General features: G+C 36.1%; 1 protein-coding gene across 1 annotated transcript in view; it reads right to left on the reverse strand.

Moving 5' to 3' along the window:
* The window catches only part of DNER (delta/notch like EGF repeat containing), a gene marked incomplete at both ends in the record, with an annotated part of 114,935 nt that overhangs the window by 18,399 nt on the left and 78,747 nt on the right, over positions 1–17,789 (reverse strand). The window contains 3 exons of the mRNA XM_082287803.1: positions 3,877–4,101; positions 12,671–12,784; positions 15,502–15,655. Coding sequence (XP_082143929.1) covers positions 3,877–4,101; positions 12,671–12,784; positions 15,502–15,655 — 493 coding nt within the window. The remainder of the gene's footprint in view (positions 1–3,876; positions 4,102–12,670; positions 12,785–15,501; positions 15,656–17,789) is intronic.

Genomic DNA, 17,789 nt, shown 5'->3' on the forward strand with positions numbered 1-17,789 from the left:
CTTTTTATACCCTGCAGCACTTTTTCTGAAACTCCTCTTTTATTTTCTTTTTTTCCAAATATTCTATATATGCCATATATATTTATATAGAGGGCAGGTGTTAATGTCTGTACATGTGCTTTGCAGTTTCAAAATCTATGTCTTTAAAAAACCCAAATTCAAAACATTGCTGTGATATTAAGCTATGCAATTTCTAGCTACATTTCTCCACTTTGGAACAGACAAAATTAAAAGTACTATATTAAGTATTTGCATTTGAAATTTATAATAGTAGCTGTATTAAAACAATTGCGTATAAAGAGTAAAAAGGTTTAAGAGGAGGAAGAAACTGCTTTGGGATCCAAGGACTAAATAAAAATTCTATGAACAGACGAAGTGGGGTCCCACTAGTTTCACCAACCAGGCTCTAGATGAGAAATCCAACAAATGAGCACAAGAACTTTTATTAGAATTAGTTCTTTAATATGGGGTAAGAAGTAAAACACGACACAAACTCTGAATCTAATGTCCAAACATTAAGTATTTCTTTGTTACCTGTAAAGGGTGAGGTGATAAATATTAATAATTGGAGTGTGTAAGCATATAAATTAAGATTTAAGGTAAGGTTTCATGTGCAATTGAAAAATCAGACATACAATACAAAGTAGGTATGGTTGCATAGGTCTGGGAATTCCATAGAGTCCCTCAACAGATATTTGAAGTACGTTCAACTTGGAAATAACTTACACACTTTTCCTTCCATTCTGAAAATAGGAATATTCAAAAGTACTAGACTGCTTTCCAAGTTATCTTATACAAATTAGCTTTTCTGTAGAAGCTATTAGATGAAAGGCCACAATGAAAGCCAACACACACAAAAAAATTAGTAGTAAATGTTCTGGTTGTTCATGTTCTGCAAATTGTGCAGCTATGCAAGTATAACTACTATCATTTATCATTCTTCAAATCTGTACACTGGCCAAAAAACCATGGAAGCCAAACTGCCAACCAAGCAAGGAGACTTGCACAGATTTTGGGCTAATTGGAACTATTTAAAATTCCTCTCTTGTTTAATTTTTGAGGCAGAAGTAACACAGATGAAAATCCAACCGACACTGTAAAACAGCGCATAAAGGAAGGACAGTATTTGGGTCACATATATAAACAAAACTCTCAGGCACTTTGTTTCTGTATTACAAAATTATATGCTCTGTAAAATACTCAAAAAAAAAAAAAAAAAAAAAAAAGTGCATCCTAGAGCTGAACACAAAAATTAAGTGACAAATTCCAAAGTTTTTAAAATTGTATATCAGACATGCCAGATAATCAATATAGAAGAGAATTTTAAAATGTCATTCAACAACCTTTCCATTAATATATCTAAAAATATAATGTGTAAGAATTCAGGGATATTCTGAAAGCCTCCTGTACAAAGAACACAGTGGTCTAGGAGCTGGCACACTGATGCTGAGAGCCTGCAAGTGAGAAAGCCTCAGGGTCACAAGGCAGAGACATTTCTTTCCTGGTAATATCTTTATTATTAACCCTTGATAATGCTACTAAACTGTACACAAATTTTATTCATTCACTTTACAAGTAATGTAACAGACACTGTCAAGGTCTCTTCAAGCAAAATTGTAAATAGAATCAGCTTCTTAATATCCCAGAGACATAACCCATCCACCCTAGAAAACTGCTTTTTGATAGAGATACCAAAAATGGATTAGGCTACAATTTGTAGTCATTACTTTAGTTTGGGGTATTTTAGGAATTGCAACCTAGGGATCCTAAAGTTTAATTGCTTTTATCTGCCTTACACTCAATAATTACCCAAACCAAGGGCAAAGTGTATCTTACAGTGCCTCCTACATGCTGATCTACACAGAAGTTGACTGCCCTTTATCTAATATCCCTTTAACTCATGGGGAAAGTATCTGAAGATAATTGATTCAAATTCTGCTGCTATCACTTAATGTAAGACCATGATGGTATTTTTGTAACAGTGAAAAGGCATTAAAGAAGGAAAAGAATTATTCTGTCTATTCCTATCTTGCTATCACTTAGGTGCAGTTCTTAAATGGCCTTCCAAAATAAGTTACCCAAGTTTTTAAACTATTCACAGATAAATGATAAGCTTACTTAATTTGGCCTCTAGTTCCACCTCTATGTGAATCAAGTAATGTTATTTTTAAAACTGAAGTTTACAGCAGCTTACAAAACGTTTGGAAAAAATAAAGCTTTTTCTAATGTCATTTTTGGAGCAACACAAAAGAGTTCAACTAAATAAGTGCCATATATGGTCCTGGATGCAACCTCTAAGGCTTCTCATCTCTAACTTTTAAAAGCATAAATATTGTTCAAATAAAAATAAGTTTCCATAACATGAGAGGTCGAAGACTACTTTTAAGTCCTGAGAGAGATAGAATAATTTTGAAAAAATCAAACCATGGAATTCTAATCAGGTTTAGGTGACAAAGTTCCAAAGAAAGCTTTTATTTGACCAAGAATATTTTACTAGCTTTTCTTTGTTTGAACCACAGCAAAGAGCATGCTGAAGAAGATTAAAACTTCCCTGGTATTCTTGGAAAGAGAAATGTCTAGTTTTTCCTACTATTAATGACAAATGCTGTCAACAAATGTATTACAAGGTAACACTACTATGGTATTGCCTGCATTTCACTTTCATATTTTTCTCCTTTATAAAAGAGTATGTAATTTAACTATAAATCTGTCAACCTCAACAACAAATATCCATTAGCTTCTGGTAATTTGTGAGCACCTCCCAAAAAACTTTTGACGGTCCCTTCCCTGTCTCTAAAAAGCAGATAAATGCTGACACCAACTAAAAATGCTGAATTAGTAGATTTCATTACAAAATCCCCATATTTGTAAATATCGACAAATAGATTGGTAGGATAATTGCACATCCTGCGAAGTGAGACGGAGGAAATGAAGAATTGTGCCTCGTTTCTCACAAAACAAGGAAAAGCAGCAGAGAGAAGGAAAGGAATGTAGAGCAATGTGAATGTCACAGCAGAGCTACTATCAAGTATCATTCCTTATTTTATCCCTTGTACACTGGAAATTTGTTTAAACCTTAATTTCTTCAATTTTCAAGTTTATAGCTTTATAGGAACAGACTTAAAAAAACAAGTGCCAAAATTATTCAAGTGAAAACAAAGATTGGTGCTCACACTTAAGCAGCAATGGATATTGCACTGGTTATCAGACATTCTAACTGCTACTTCCCCTATTAATTATCATTGCTAAAATGGATAAAGGGAGCTATAAGCACCCCAATATTCTGTTATATTGGTATGATGAAAAAAATCTGGAGCTAAGCCAATCGCTACCCAGACCCCATGACTGTCAGGCTGTGCTGTCAAACAGTTCCCAGCTGAGTCTCCTCACCCGACTCACCTGAGCAGCACCACTGGATCTTCTCTAGAGAGACAATTTATGTAAACATAGATGGCAGAACTAAAACCCTTTGGAGCAATCAATATTTTTCCTTCTCTACCTCTGTTCAGCCACCTTGTCTGTTTTTCTCCCTTCCTAATGATCAGTGTTACTTTTCCCACTCTCTCTACCAAATTTTGTAATTCCAACAGTGCTGATGCCTTGCCTTAAAAAGATTTATCCTGCAGACTACAGTTTTGCAATACAGCTGCAGAGTTCTGTCAACCCATATGGATCTCAGTGGGTATTTCAGTGCTCATTCCGCAATTTTTGGTTTTCCAAGTGCAATGTGTAGATTCCTATCATTACTCTAAACAGATAGAACATCTGCTCAACATGTATTGTAGACTGAAAAGAAGGAAAGGAAGTCATTTTAAGCTATATATGGAACCTACACATAAAAAAATATTTACAGAGCATGTAACGGTTGGTACAAACCAGGGATACAGAGGCATCTGTAGCTGGTTCCAACGCTGCGACAAATGCCATGTGCACACGGATTCAGAGCACAGAAATCAATCAGCTGAGCACATGTAGGCCCTGTAAATCCAGGACTACAGCTGCAGGAGAAGGCAAGTCTGTCTGTGTAACAGGTTCCATTGTTCTGGCAGGGAGATGACGCACAAGGGTCTATTTTGTCCTCGCAAGTGGTTCCTAAAAACCCTAAAAGAAATAAATGGGTTTGATAAATAAGCATTCTGATATGCATACAATTTTAATAACTAAAGCACGTTAAGAGATCTATATTCCTTTCTTTTCTAATTCTATGAATATTATAAAAATACAGACCTCTTATATAATAAACTCTAATTTTGCCCATTAACATTCTATGAAAAGAGATGCTTTAGCTAAAATCATACTATAAATTATTAAGGCAGTGAATTGCAAAAATATTTGCTGAAACTGGTAGTGTTTATCTGCTTTCTGAGTGAATCTGTCTTGAAAAGCAGAAGAGATTTTCTAAAGATCAGGAGCTGGGTAGCCTAGAAAAAAAGAAAAAAGCCAAAACTGACCTATTTTTCCTAACTGTTAATGTGTATGTTAAGTGTAACAACCTCTTAAACAGAACATGGGTTTATTGAGTTTCAATAATTTAAAGAATATCTTTTACAAGAACAGATTTCTCATTAGCAGGAGAGACAATGATTTATTGAAGCAACACCATGCCAAAAATAGACATAATGAAAAGGATATTCTTGCAAGGGAACTTTTAATCAGATGTAGGAGAGAATAATGTTCTAACAAATTGCAGTAAGTAACTACAGCTTGTATCTATACATACACATACATCATGTATGTAGTAACACAATGCATGGTTATTGTATCCTAAAGCAAGTCAGAAAAGCATATTCCAATTCTTGAACCCTTCCAACAAAAAGAGCAAACTGTCCTTTCCATTCAATTATATATATTTTTTTAATAAGTATTTGGTCCATTTGTACAGACCATCACTCATCAGGCTTAAAATTCCCTGGAATATCTTAACATTGTAAAAAGCTCTTAACATTACAGTAGAATATTAAACAAAAGTGAGTAACCCACACAGAGCATACTACAGAGTTCTAGTCACAGAATTAGCAAAACTTATATTAATGGAACTAAGAAAAGCTGGGGAGGTCACAATTGCTCTGTGAGTTCCAGACAAAGTAGGATTTTTTGGTCACAATTGGCAGCAGGATTTTAGGGGCATCTTCAAAATATTAGGCGCTGGACAAATGACTTTCAATGTCACATTTCCATTAGATGTCCATAAGTCTTACATCAGAGGTATGGAATGAAAACATGGAAAAAACAATCCAGTTTACTTTAAAAAAAAAAAAAAAAAGTAACTAGAAAGAAGAAAAGAAATAACCTACAGATTGGACTTTTAAGTTCTGTCATACAAACTCTGCAACAGACCAGGAGATAAAATCAGCTCTGGCAGGGCACAGACGAAGAACAGGCAAGAACCTTCTGTCCTCTCCATTTTGCTATCCTATGGCTCCAACTGCTGCATGGGCTTTGTCAGGACCACCTGCTCACCAAAATTGAACAGAGAGAGCCTAAAAACAAACACTGTGGAATCCTATACTAGAGGTCCCTCCTGTAGATGATAACTAACCATCAGAAACTGCAAAGAACAGAAACCCCAAAATCAAGAATGTAATTCCAGCAATGGTTCACTGACAAATTAAAAAAGCCTGTACTGTTATAACAAAATCTTGGTCAGATTCAAAAGAATCTGCAAGGACTTTTAACTATTACCAGAAGGAGTAAAGAAGGATCAGCCAATGAGTCCAGTGAAATCTCTCAAGTAACTCTGAAATCAGATTAAAAAGGATCAAGGAGATCTGAGGTCACACAATGACATTAATGCTGCTTCATTACAACCTTTGCAATAATCTACCCTCCAAAGAGGAGGTTACTGGCAGGTGGCTAATGTTTCAAGTGACAAAGCACTTCAAGAACATATGCAGGTTTAAAATACACCAAAACATGTTGCCCTTGTGCTATCTTTGGCTGCACTGTGAAATGTGTTTAGGTGATTCTGGAAGTTCAAATCTCAAGCATGAGTCAAATATCTGAGAATACTCCAAGTAGAAAATACAGAAATCTATTATTCTGGCATTTCTGAATGTACATTTAAATCCATATCAGTATAATTGTTGAAAACAAATAATGCAAGTAATAACCTTAAAAATCAAATTCAGAGGTGTATTGGCTGAAAACAGAATCAAATTCTGGAGAAAAAAAAATCAGAACTGTTTATCTGCAGACAAATATCCTCTGAACTACTCTTCAACAGAGCTAACATAGACCCAACCCTGCATCTATGTCATTGCTGGTATAAAAGGGACATGACTGAAATGCAAAGACTACTGGTAATTTGAAAAATCTGAATACAAAATTTACCAAGGAATGACACAGAATGTAAAGGGGAAAGGCAATAGTAGGAAATATTTATATTGGTAAAAAACCACCATACAATGTTTGTGCTTACATGAATCAGGCGATTTGGCCAGTTGTCAAGAAGAGTAGCAATGTTAAGTTAGGTGATATGCTTTATAAATTGCTACAGACCTCCAGAGCAGTGACAGAAACTAGATCAGAAATATGTTTTCAGAGACAGAAAAGCTCTGGATAAAAGCCAGATTTCTCATCACGGTGGGATTTTAGTTACTTGGCTACTGAAAGCAAAAGAGCCATGTGCAAGTCAAGGAAGTTAAACATTTTCTGAAGACACAGTGTAAGTGCCTTTTGTACATCCTGTACAACAACTAATTTGTCTGAATGTTACATGAGACCCAATTCCAAGAATTACAAGTATGTGAAAAATTAAGTTGTGAATTTCTAGGGTTCAGGATTACAAAACCTTTAACTTTGAAATACAGGAATAAGTACTAAAAGAAACACAAGCAATTTATTATTTTCCCTATAGAAATTTGTCTTGTGAGGAAGTATTTATCAGAATTCTGTAAAGAGAAAATGTTACTAATCAGAAGGATCAAGAAATCATTAAAATGCTGTAAAATTTTGATTGAAACTCACCCTAGCTAAGTCTTTATGGATAAAGATGAATAGAGGCTAAACCCATTCAAGCACTAAGGAGAAGTCTATATAAAATAAGAGCAATTTGGGAAGGTGCCAGGTAAAAATACTGCATTAGTGCGAAGTACCAGAAACTAAACAGCCATGAAAACCTTTAATTAACAACAAAATGTTCTTCAGGTAAATTAAACTCTCTTATGGTAATATGAAGAATTCTGCATTCTGATCACCAGTAACCTTGGGAAATCATCCCTATGCAACAGCTGTGTGACCCAGTTTCCTGGGGTCAAGACCGTAAATAGGTTTATTCTATGTAAACCTAAAGAAGTCAGAATGACATCTGCAAGATATACTAGAGAAAAAGGCTTTTACATGAACAACGAAGGAGAGGAAAGAGTGAAAACCTTGAAACAAACTATTCTAAATCTCGGCAAGTAACTTCTGTTCTCCCAGTCAATTAAGATTCATGGTGACAATGTGCGTTTTCTAGCTGTGATTGCAAATCAACACATGAATCACAACTTAGCGTCTTCTATAGCTGTCAAACTCTATTTTCTAACCACAGAAATCATAATATGAGAATTCATAAATGTATTGCTTTCCAGTATTTTTAGAAATACCTGCAGATATGTTAGGACACTTTTGCTCAGTGTGTTGCCAGCAGTAATTACCTGTAGCTACTCAAATCAAACTGTCAACAGTAAAATAAAATCAATCCTAAAATGTGAATTTCAAGTAATCTATATGTTAAACTCTTTATCATAGCACTGTTTTCTCTCTGTCTGCTTCTGTTCTAGAGGATGGCTATGACATCCATTATTGCTGATGACCATTTTTCAAAAATATATTAACCCGAATTAAAATATTTCTGCCCCTTCTGTCCAAGCTGGCGACGTCCACACAGAGCTAGTATGAACAGCACAAGAACCCAAGCCAGTTTTATGGGGTTGGTCAGCTGAATGCAGGCTATTTTTATCAAAGATTAATTTTTTCCTATAACACTGAAGGCAGTTCATCTGCACTTATCATCAGGACATTAAACTTGCATGGAAGAGAACTTCAGAAACATCTTGAAACAGAAGTTTATTTCTTTATTAGAACTGATCTGCACTTTGCTCATTATTATCTGGCTGTGTTCTAAACCATAGTCCACAACTAAATTATTTTAATATTATCTTACAAGCAAATTGAACAAAGGGTCTCCAAAGCTTTAAAATACATAAAACAAATATATACACAAGTACCAAGTCTTTCATTTTATCTAATTTTTAAAAATTTGTGTCTGGAAGGAACACATTTCCTCACCACACAATCAGGCAATTTCCATACTGTTGGGTTTTATTTTGACTTTTAACAAAGATTTCTGTGAATGTGGTAACTATGTAAGTAAGGATAACTAGCTTCAACATGTCTGAACTTATGTTTATTTATTTAATAATATCTGTTTATTAATTTAATGTAACAACATTTATTTATTCCAACCAAGATTTTTTAATGTTTCCAATTATTATTTGTAGATTTAGTTCCACTTCAGGGTATTTTGGAAATACACATAACTTCTCAGAAGCGTAAAGAAAATGGAGTAACCAAATTTGTAAACTGATGAGCACTTCCCCAGTCAGCTCAAATAAAATGTATTCATGCTACTGTCAATACAATAGTCTGTTATACACTACAATAAGTGGAAGAAAATGAGAGGAGATATTTAAAAGTGATAAGGATGGAATAATTCTGAATAGAAATGTCAAATACTCATTTTAGAGTTCACATGTTTACTATGTATAGGGTTTTAGAATGTCTAGAAGTTTCTCTGCACAATCATTCGAAGGTAATATTTAGTAAATGTATGTTTATTGACATAAAATTAATAAAACAGTCGAGGATACCCTACCCCATTGTAAGCAAGTACAAGATCCAAACATTGTTTTCACAATAACAATGTCAAAATTTTAAACAAATTCTTTGGTCTTTAGTATTGCTTAAGCTTCTTCACTACAAATTCAAGTATAAAATCCAATTTTCTCTTTAGTACAGGTGATTCAACAACTTCAGATAACAGTTTATTTTCTGACATATTCTGGATATTAAAAACTACAGTGCATCCCACAGAAAACAGAATCTGAAAGCATAATGAAATTTTCTTTACTGAAGGACTCTTAAGACAGTAAAATTTTCTAAAGAATCATCATGAATTGTTCACATCTGAAATAGGCTGCTTTTTCAGTGCCTCAGATCTGGCCTTCTGTCAGCTAACACATGCTTTTTCATGAACCAGAGATCTCATTTATAAAAGAAATGCACAATCTCAAGATCATTCTTATTGTTTCCATCTCATTCCTTTATCTGCCATCTTTTTCTTTTCCCTTTGTGATACTTGCCATATTTTCTTATCCTTTTCTGCAAGCCATATTATATCTGCAGTCTGTAGTTCCTACACAAACATAGCTCTTTGGCTACCTTTTCCCACTGTGCTGAATTAGCACTACAGAAAGAAAAGCTTTTTCTCAACAAGCGGTTACTATTAAGCACAGCAGAATAGCAGAGACCTCACTTAAATTAGAAAATTGGGGGTTGGTAGGCAAATTTGCAAGTTACTGCATCTGCAATTTTCAATTAACTACTCTTTGTTGCATTTACAAAAATTACTGAATCTCTTCAAAACCCAAACAAAAGCTCTAAAATTATGCCTCTGTGAGAGGATAACACCTCAAAAGATACAAGAATGATCAAGGGACAGTCATCAGTAAACTCAGACAATACATTTTGTTAAACTGACTCTTTCTTTCCTTACATGAAATACCTGAATTCTTCAGCTCATTGGCATTAGACCTTCCAGAACAAAATGAAAAAGCAACACCATATTACTTAACATGGCCCTGAGGCTACTCCAGAGCAGTAGACGGGCCCCTGCAGACAGGCAGTGCCACTTCTGTGCCAACACCCACCCTCATCACGGGAACAGCCCAGTTGTGTAACTTCATGGGAAACACTCACTCTGTGAACCACCAGCAACTATTAGAGAGAAACTTTGAGATTGCTCTTGAGTTATCACAGGCCGACACAAGAAGAGCAACCATGCACACAACGTGTCATTTATTCATGTGAACCTAAGGATGATCTTCTCAGGTCCAAGGAGCTAATATAAAACTACTCTTTATAAGAGAAATAATCCTCACCAGTCCAGAAAGTGATTTCTGAAACATTCTATCCTCTCCAGAGGCTTTCTCTACATTGGAAATAATGCAGGTCAATGTGCAACACCTGATTTTAACAGGAGTTACAAGTGTATTTCAGTAAAACTCTTTTTCCTTTGTTGCCCTAGCCCTTTTGAAAACATCTATACCATGTGAGCATGTCAGACACATAAATGAGCAAGCAGAGTAACAGCTTTTCCCCCAATTCCATCTTTGCTCTACAACATAGCTGTTCTCAGAAACATGGAAATAATACTGGAGACTAGAACTGGTTACTCTGTACAGAAAGTTTCAAAAAAATGACCCAAAAAGCATGTTTGCTTATTAACAAGGCCTAGGAGCAGAAAGGTTCTTCTTGAAGTCACTAAAAAACTGTTTTGGTTTTTCTTTCCTATGGAAGGATCAAAAATCACATTGTGTCTTTAAGGCAAGTCCAGAAACCATAGAAAAACCCCAAGACTCCAAGCAGAAAAGGGGCACAAGCTTGTGACACATAATAAAAAAAGAAGTGCCAACAAACAAAAATACCAGAATACTAAGAAAATGATACCAATGTGCCAAGAAGGAAAAAAGCAACGCATACAGCCTAAACACTGATAGTACAATAACAGTGCCAAAATAAGCCTACTTAAAGCAGGGCACAAAACAGAAACAATTGGAAAATTATCAAACACAAATATAGATCAATGGAAAAGAAAGGAGCAGAAGGTAAATATTCAAGGAACAAAGCAGGCAACAAGACTGAGGAATCAAGTAGCTTAACACAGATATATCCAAACATGAGCAAACAGAGAAGGGGCACCAGTGACTTGTTTCTCCTGCAGCACAAAGCTGCTGCTGGTGGAAATTCTGCACACCAAGCAGTGGCACAGCAGGAACCTCTCCATCAGTCTCCTTGGGGAGAGGGCTCCAGAGGGAGGTGGAGGGGAGGTTTCCCTCTCCTGTGGTCCCCACAGCACAGGGGCACAGCGTGGGGCCCTGGCACAGGCAGCAGGTGCATTTGCAGGAGCGGCGCTGCTGCTGGCGGCCGCGCCAGGGCCATGGGCCAGGCCGAGCTGGCAGCCAGCCCCGCTCCCCTCACAGCTAATTGCCACTGGCACGGGATCCTCGAGCCAGAGAGCAGCCACAGCCTCGCACAGTGCCCAAGGCAGGGTGGCATTAGCAGGGCACTGAGAGCTGCTACTGGCACCACAGCACAGCCACAGTGCCTGGCACAGCCCAGCAGAGCCCTCCAGAGACCTCAGCCTACCAGTGACCCTGTCCTGTGCGCAGCATCGCCAGGGCGGCAGGAGAGAAGCTGAGGTATGATCAGCATATTCGTTAACAGGTAATCAGGAGAGGGCAATTAATGAGCCACACACAGAAACAAATATGGCAGATATAAAACAACCAAATATCCCAGCAGCTGCTTTTCCCAGCATTACTGGAAAGATAATTTCCTGCGCAGCATCCTTAAAGATTCTTGAACAGATTTCCTAAGAAAATCACAAGTAAATTATTGACCAATTCTAACATCTTGTATTTTTCTCCTGAATTTCACTACTATTTATAAGGGAAAAAATTTACAAAATTTTTTCACATGCAGGATCTGCTCGGTTGTCAATATGTCAGTGTCTGTGTTTCAACACAGCAGTTAAGTGTTAAAGCATAGCACTCTCGAAAAGCAGGGAATCAGCCTGAAGAAACTACAAATAATCTTCATTATTAAGCAAGTAGATATTACCAGAGCAGTTATCAAAGACTTGCAACCTTAGAGCCAGCATTAAGGTGATGGCAGAACAAAACTAATATCCACAGATCAAGGAAGGACAGAAGTATAATTAGCTCAAAGTTCTAAATAACTAATAGGAGGCTTCATAATTGAAAGCTTCCACTCATGATAATTTTTTCATGCACAATTCAGGGATCTGTCATTGCAGTCAGCACAGTGTTATGAAAGCACACTCTGGCATTGAGGTGTCCTTGTTTCACATTTACAAGGTTTACCAGTGAGAATCAGTGAGAAGCTTTCAAGTCAAGAAAGGAGTATGTCCAAATGTAAAGGAGAATTAATTAAAACTCTGGGGGATTGAAATAATTCCTTTAGTTATTACTTTTACACACATTTTAGCCAACCAGCCCATATGCAGAAATGTGCAAATACTACAAGGGAGGCATCTTTTTCTCAAACATTTAGCAGACAACATAAAAATCAGATCACACCCTAAGTCTCCTCAAATTCACCTGTCTCACCTGTGCTGGAGCCTCATTTCTACTGCAGGATGAAAGAACATTTGTGCACCACATATACAGTGAAACACTCAACTCCTACAACATTTCATATCCTATTGCTGATTATACCAAGATTTCTCATCTGGTTTTCTTTTCTGCTTACAATTACAGGCTAAGACACAGTTTAAAAAACATTTAAATACACATATCTAAACGTCAATATAACTGAAAATTGAGACTAAGTACACCCCGCAAAACAGCACTTTGTATGAGGTACTAGACACGTGTTTGCTGTTTACCTTCTGGGCACTGACAGCTGAATCCCTGGATGTGGGATGAGCAGGTACCTCCATTCTGGCATGGCTGCTGGATGCAATGATCAATCTCTGACTGGCACAGCTCTCCAGTGTAACCTACAAAACAGCTCACAATATTCAGAAGATGGAACAAAAACGAGGGTTTATCACTAAATGTATTGCTCAGCCATCCAAATAGTACCATTACTTTTCTTGAATAAAATTAACCAATAAAAGCAATAGAATCCAGGATAGTATTTTAATTTCTTATAAAATGAGATTTCTAATTAAAACATATACTTCACTGGAGAAACATTAAAAAATAGCAGAATCCTAGAGACTATAGCAATTGTATTTTACCAACAGCAATATTCTGACATCACTAGTGAATTGGTGATAGGTGCTGGGTCCTCATCAGTACCCATATAACCAAAAAAATAAACTCATTTTGGAATAGTTTTCAAATCCAACTTGAATCTCAAGTCAATAATCTTTAGCAAGGCTTTAAACAGAACATGACACTAATGAATTATTTGTGCATATGCTAAATGACTGTCATTTGCTCCTACTTCTGGGCTTCAAAAAGGGTGTTTATTTTAAGTGGGAGCTGTGAAGAACTGCTCAGCACAGTTGCAAACTCTTCCAAATAAGCTTCTATAAGTTCACAAGCTACAGATTGTGTGTACTGTACCATTTGACCATAAGTTTGCTTTGTTCCATATGTCTGATGTCTGTAACACATCCCCAAAAAATGAACAAACTTAACATACAATCTAAATTATTCTACACTCCGTACTTAAATTTCTTAACAAATACCACACATTCCCCTTTTCAAATTTTTATTTACCTTCAAGAAAATATCTTGGATGCATGACCAAAGAAAAAACTACATGCTACACAGACACATCTTGTCTTTTTACAAGGAACCCTAAAAAAAATTATAAATATCTTCCATAATGAGCATGTTTAACTGAAGAGCTGGTGTTAAAGACTAGTAAGCTATGACCAGATGAATACTGCTATGAACAGGTATAAATGACGAAGACCCCAAGGTGAGACAGAGGGCTCTGATGCAGAGGAGAAAAAGCAAAAAGAAGGGGAAAAAAAACCCCAAATCAAATCAAACAAGGGGGGGGGGGGGGAGGGGGCAGGGGGAACCCCCATGGCTTTATTAAATAATTATTTTTAATGCAATCAAATTTAAATTTGCATGTCTTTTGGGCAGAGTAATACCCATACCTATTTAAATTTATGATGTCACCATAAAATGGCTGTCAACACAGATTATTAGAGTTGCTACAGCACTACTACAGAAAAGCATCTATAAGGCTTTCTGTGTAACTTCCGCTTTTATATGCTAAGGAGAGCTAAATTATAAAACTATTCTCTGCAATGCAAAACCTGGAAAAAGAAACTGCTGTATATTGTAGAATGATTCTATGAAATCAGCTAAACTTGGGGGAAAGATGAGGTTTAAAGCCAGAAATGTGGTCTCATATGGCAGGTCCTCTTGACTGTGTTGAAGCACTTGGAGGGAGGGATGTCAGCTTCACTCCGGAAAACTAGTGATTTTCTGTAATTCTAACTGGTCTCAAATTCACATAAATTGTACAAAACCAACAATGAAGTATTAGAGAAGACTGCATCCACTGACTTCTTTCATCTATAGGCTTCACAGCTTTTCTAGTTCTCACCTTCAGCTGATTATTTTTATGAACTGTAACACAGTATTGAATATGGCTAACTCATTTAAACATCCTTCCATCTTTGAACTGTTACCAAGCTTGTGAAGGTTCAAAACTACCCTGGAATTCAACACGTATCCAGAAGAATGTGGCATGAAGACAGAAATGATTGTGCTGCTCTGAATCTTGCTACAAGAATTGGACTTCCTATAATTGTCATTACAGCTTTCAGGAAAACTCATCAGAGATAATATCTTTTGACAGATTTATAAAAATAAGTATGTCCTATCTTATTACAACCTATAGTGCATGTTTTCTCAATCTGAAAGAGAATATGATTCAGGAATAGCATCCCAAATATGTTGCAGGGACTAGAAATGCAGAGGTACTAAACAATCACCATAGAAGGGGGGGGGGGAAAGCAGTTTCTTGGTGCGATACACATGAAGCATCATTACACCTCTGCACTTTGTGCTGATATTTAACTTCATAACACTTTCTTCTATCAGAATTTGGGAAACATGATCATATTCATATACAAATGTTTCTGAAACTTGCATATGGAGACATATGAGATAATTAAACTCTTATCTACAATTTTCTTTAATATTTTTCATATTAAATGAATATTTTTTAGAAATTAAATGAAAACAGTTAGTTTTCCTGACTGGTTTTTAGTGTGTGGACACAAATTTTGGAGGATAAAATAATTATGGGTAGAAACACAAATCACTGAAGGTTAACAATGATTGAGCCATTTGAACAACATTAGACATTTGGTATTTTAAAAAATTATGAATTATTTTAAAAAAACCAAAAAGCTAAACCTAAGCTTATGTGTGGTGGTCACAGAACACATCTGAAAAAAAAAACTGATAAAGAAAAAGCTGATGTAAACTAAATTTTGCTCCTGTGTTTTTAGTAGGTAAAGTTCCATTAGTTATGATTAATTCCCTCGAGAGGTTAAGGTTCAGATATGTGCTTTCAATGGCATTTTTCACTGATGAAGAACCATCCACTGCCCTCGTGCTGTTGTTGCATTTTCTGTCTGTTCTAGTATCTGAAGTTGCACAGTTCACTGCTCGGCAAAAAGATATGCATCAAATGTCAAGCAAAGATGCATTATTCAAGGTGTATTTCAAAACCTACCAGGCAGGCAGCTGCAGGTGAAATTGCTTCTGTCATGTTTCTGTGCTACATCAGTGCAGGTTGCGTTGTTCTGGCAAGGGTGGCTCTGACAGGCATCGAATTCTTCACACAGGGAACCCTTATATGCATCTTCACACTCACAAAAAAATGTTGCCTAAAAAGAAACAAGATATGTACTTCACAATTAATTTTCAAAGATGATGCTTTCATTAACACACTACTCAAAAAAGATGGTTCAGTTTTCCTGTTCATAACAACAGTAGTTGCCATCACATCAATACATCAACCAAACAAAGTTATTCTTTGAAATACTAAACCCGCACCAATTCTTCAGCTCAAATTTTTAATGACGTTGGGTCATTTCATCTCAACAAGGAGGCTGGGATCAGATCCATAATATCGAAATCATTATGAATTTTTCTTCCATTCCAGAAATTAGATTTATAGGCAGAAATAACTGTCAGAATCAGTAATGTGCAGATTTACTGCAACAAAATCCTCCCACAAATATGCATGCTTTACATGATGGGCTCCCAGAGGCTCACTTCAGTGGTGCTCCAGCAGTAACATCCTCTTTTAATTCTGTTAAAATATGTCTTCTTCTGAATGTATTCACTACCTTTTCCAAGGTTGGAAATGCTTAATAAAAATCAAGACCAGTACACCTGTTCAAGGTTTAAAGTACCTACAGAGGCATGATATGGCACATTTTAGTTGGAAATAAAATAATTAAAATCAGATTTAAAAAATCTTTAGGTCACTAAGATTGTCAAGGAAATCTCCAAGAAAAGAAGCAAGGAAAGCTCTCTCATCTGTAGTATGCATTTAGATTACATCTGAATCTTTGTTCATTAAACACTAGATGGCAACATCACTCACTCTCATCTGTTTGAAAGCTGGATCTTTAGTGCTGGAACGCAGCTGTCCCATGCACAAACACTGGAATGAAAAGTGCAGAACACGCATGGAACTACAAACAAAGAGATGGGGGCTTCTATTTTTACTTGGTTTTGCTTTGTATGAATAAACAGCTGTGACTTAAGTAGAAAATAATCATCTTCACATAAATAAAAAACTTCATTCAGTAAACTCCAGATTTCACTCTTCCTTACAAATATCACACTGGTAGAGTTATACAAGAATAAATATGATACATCTTCGGAACTCAAAATGATGAGTATGTTATTTATCAGGAGTGCCAGAAGCCCTTCTTAAGTGTACAGTCTACACATGTTCTGGAATTTACCCAAGCCTCTTCACAAAAGAGCTCTGAGTGTCTCACACATCACCAGTGACAGGTTTCCAAACAAGGCTGTAGTTCAACAGAAAGGAAAGACAGGCAAGCAAAATAGAGTCAAAATTACTATACGTGCATAGCACAGTAACTATCTTTAAAGATAATTCACGAGCTGTCTACAGAGACACAAGCAGCATGGCTCTGCCTGTACTAAAAGCTCATCATTACAAAGTAGGTATTAATACATTCAAACAATGCAACAATCAGTCATTGCTTCAACAATAACGATGAAATAGGAAGTTAAAAAAAACCCAGATAATATATCTAAGAGTTTGATATAGGGATCAATTTACCATAAAGAGTAGTTAACAAAATGGGTTTTGAAAGCTGCAAAAGAAAGGCATTGTACCACTTCAATCCGAAATGTCTAATGACAGGTAACAGTTCTGAGATGCTGACAAGTTTTTCATATTCTTACCCATATTCCATAACCATGTTCTATGGAGAAGGTTAGGTTATCATCACTTACCCCAATTGATACTATTTTTTTTTCCTGAATAGATAACATGTACTAGTATATTTGAGGAAAACTGAGTCAAGAAGCAGCTCCACACCACCACAATGCTAGAATTAATGTCACTTAGAACTCCAAAATGATCTACTACCAATCAAGAGATCATCTGTGTATTTTACTTAAGTGCAAATCTATCTTATGATTTTGGGTGGCAATAAAAATAAATTTTTAAATAATTTGCTATTATCCAACCTATACCATATTATAAATACAGTTGGAATATACTTTTTGCCATTCTAATTAAGCAGAGTAATAAATGGGGTTTTTTACTATAGCAAAGGAGCTGTTAAGATGACCAGAACAAAACTAGAGTCTACTCTCCCTTACTGAGAAAGACTTTCAGTATTTAGTACAACTCGCAGTGAGTTGCTACAATATTTAAGCAAAATGTTGTATGATAATTACATACTTCGGAGCATACTTTACTTAGGAAAACAAGTCCATATGCAGGACAGCATACCTTCAGGTATACATGAG

The sequence above is a fragment of the Coloeus monedula genome (genome assembly GCF_965178545.1).
Source record: "Coloeus monedula genome assembly, chromosome: 10".
In the NCBI taxonomy this organism is placed as follows: domain Eukaryota; kingdom Metazoa; phylum Chordata; class Aves; order Passeriformes; family Corvidae; genus Coloeus; species Coloeus monedula.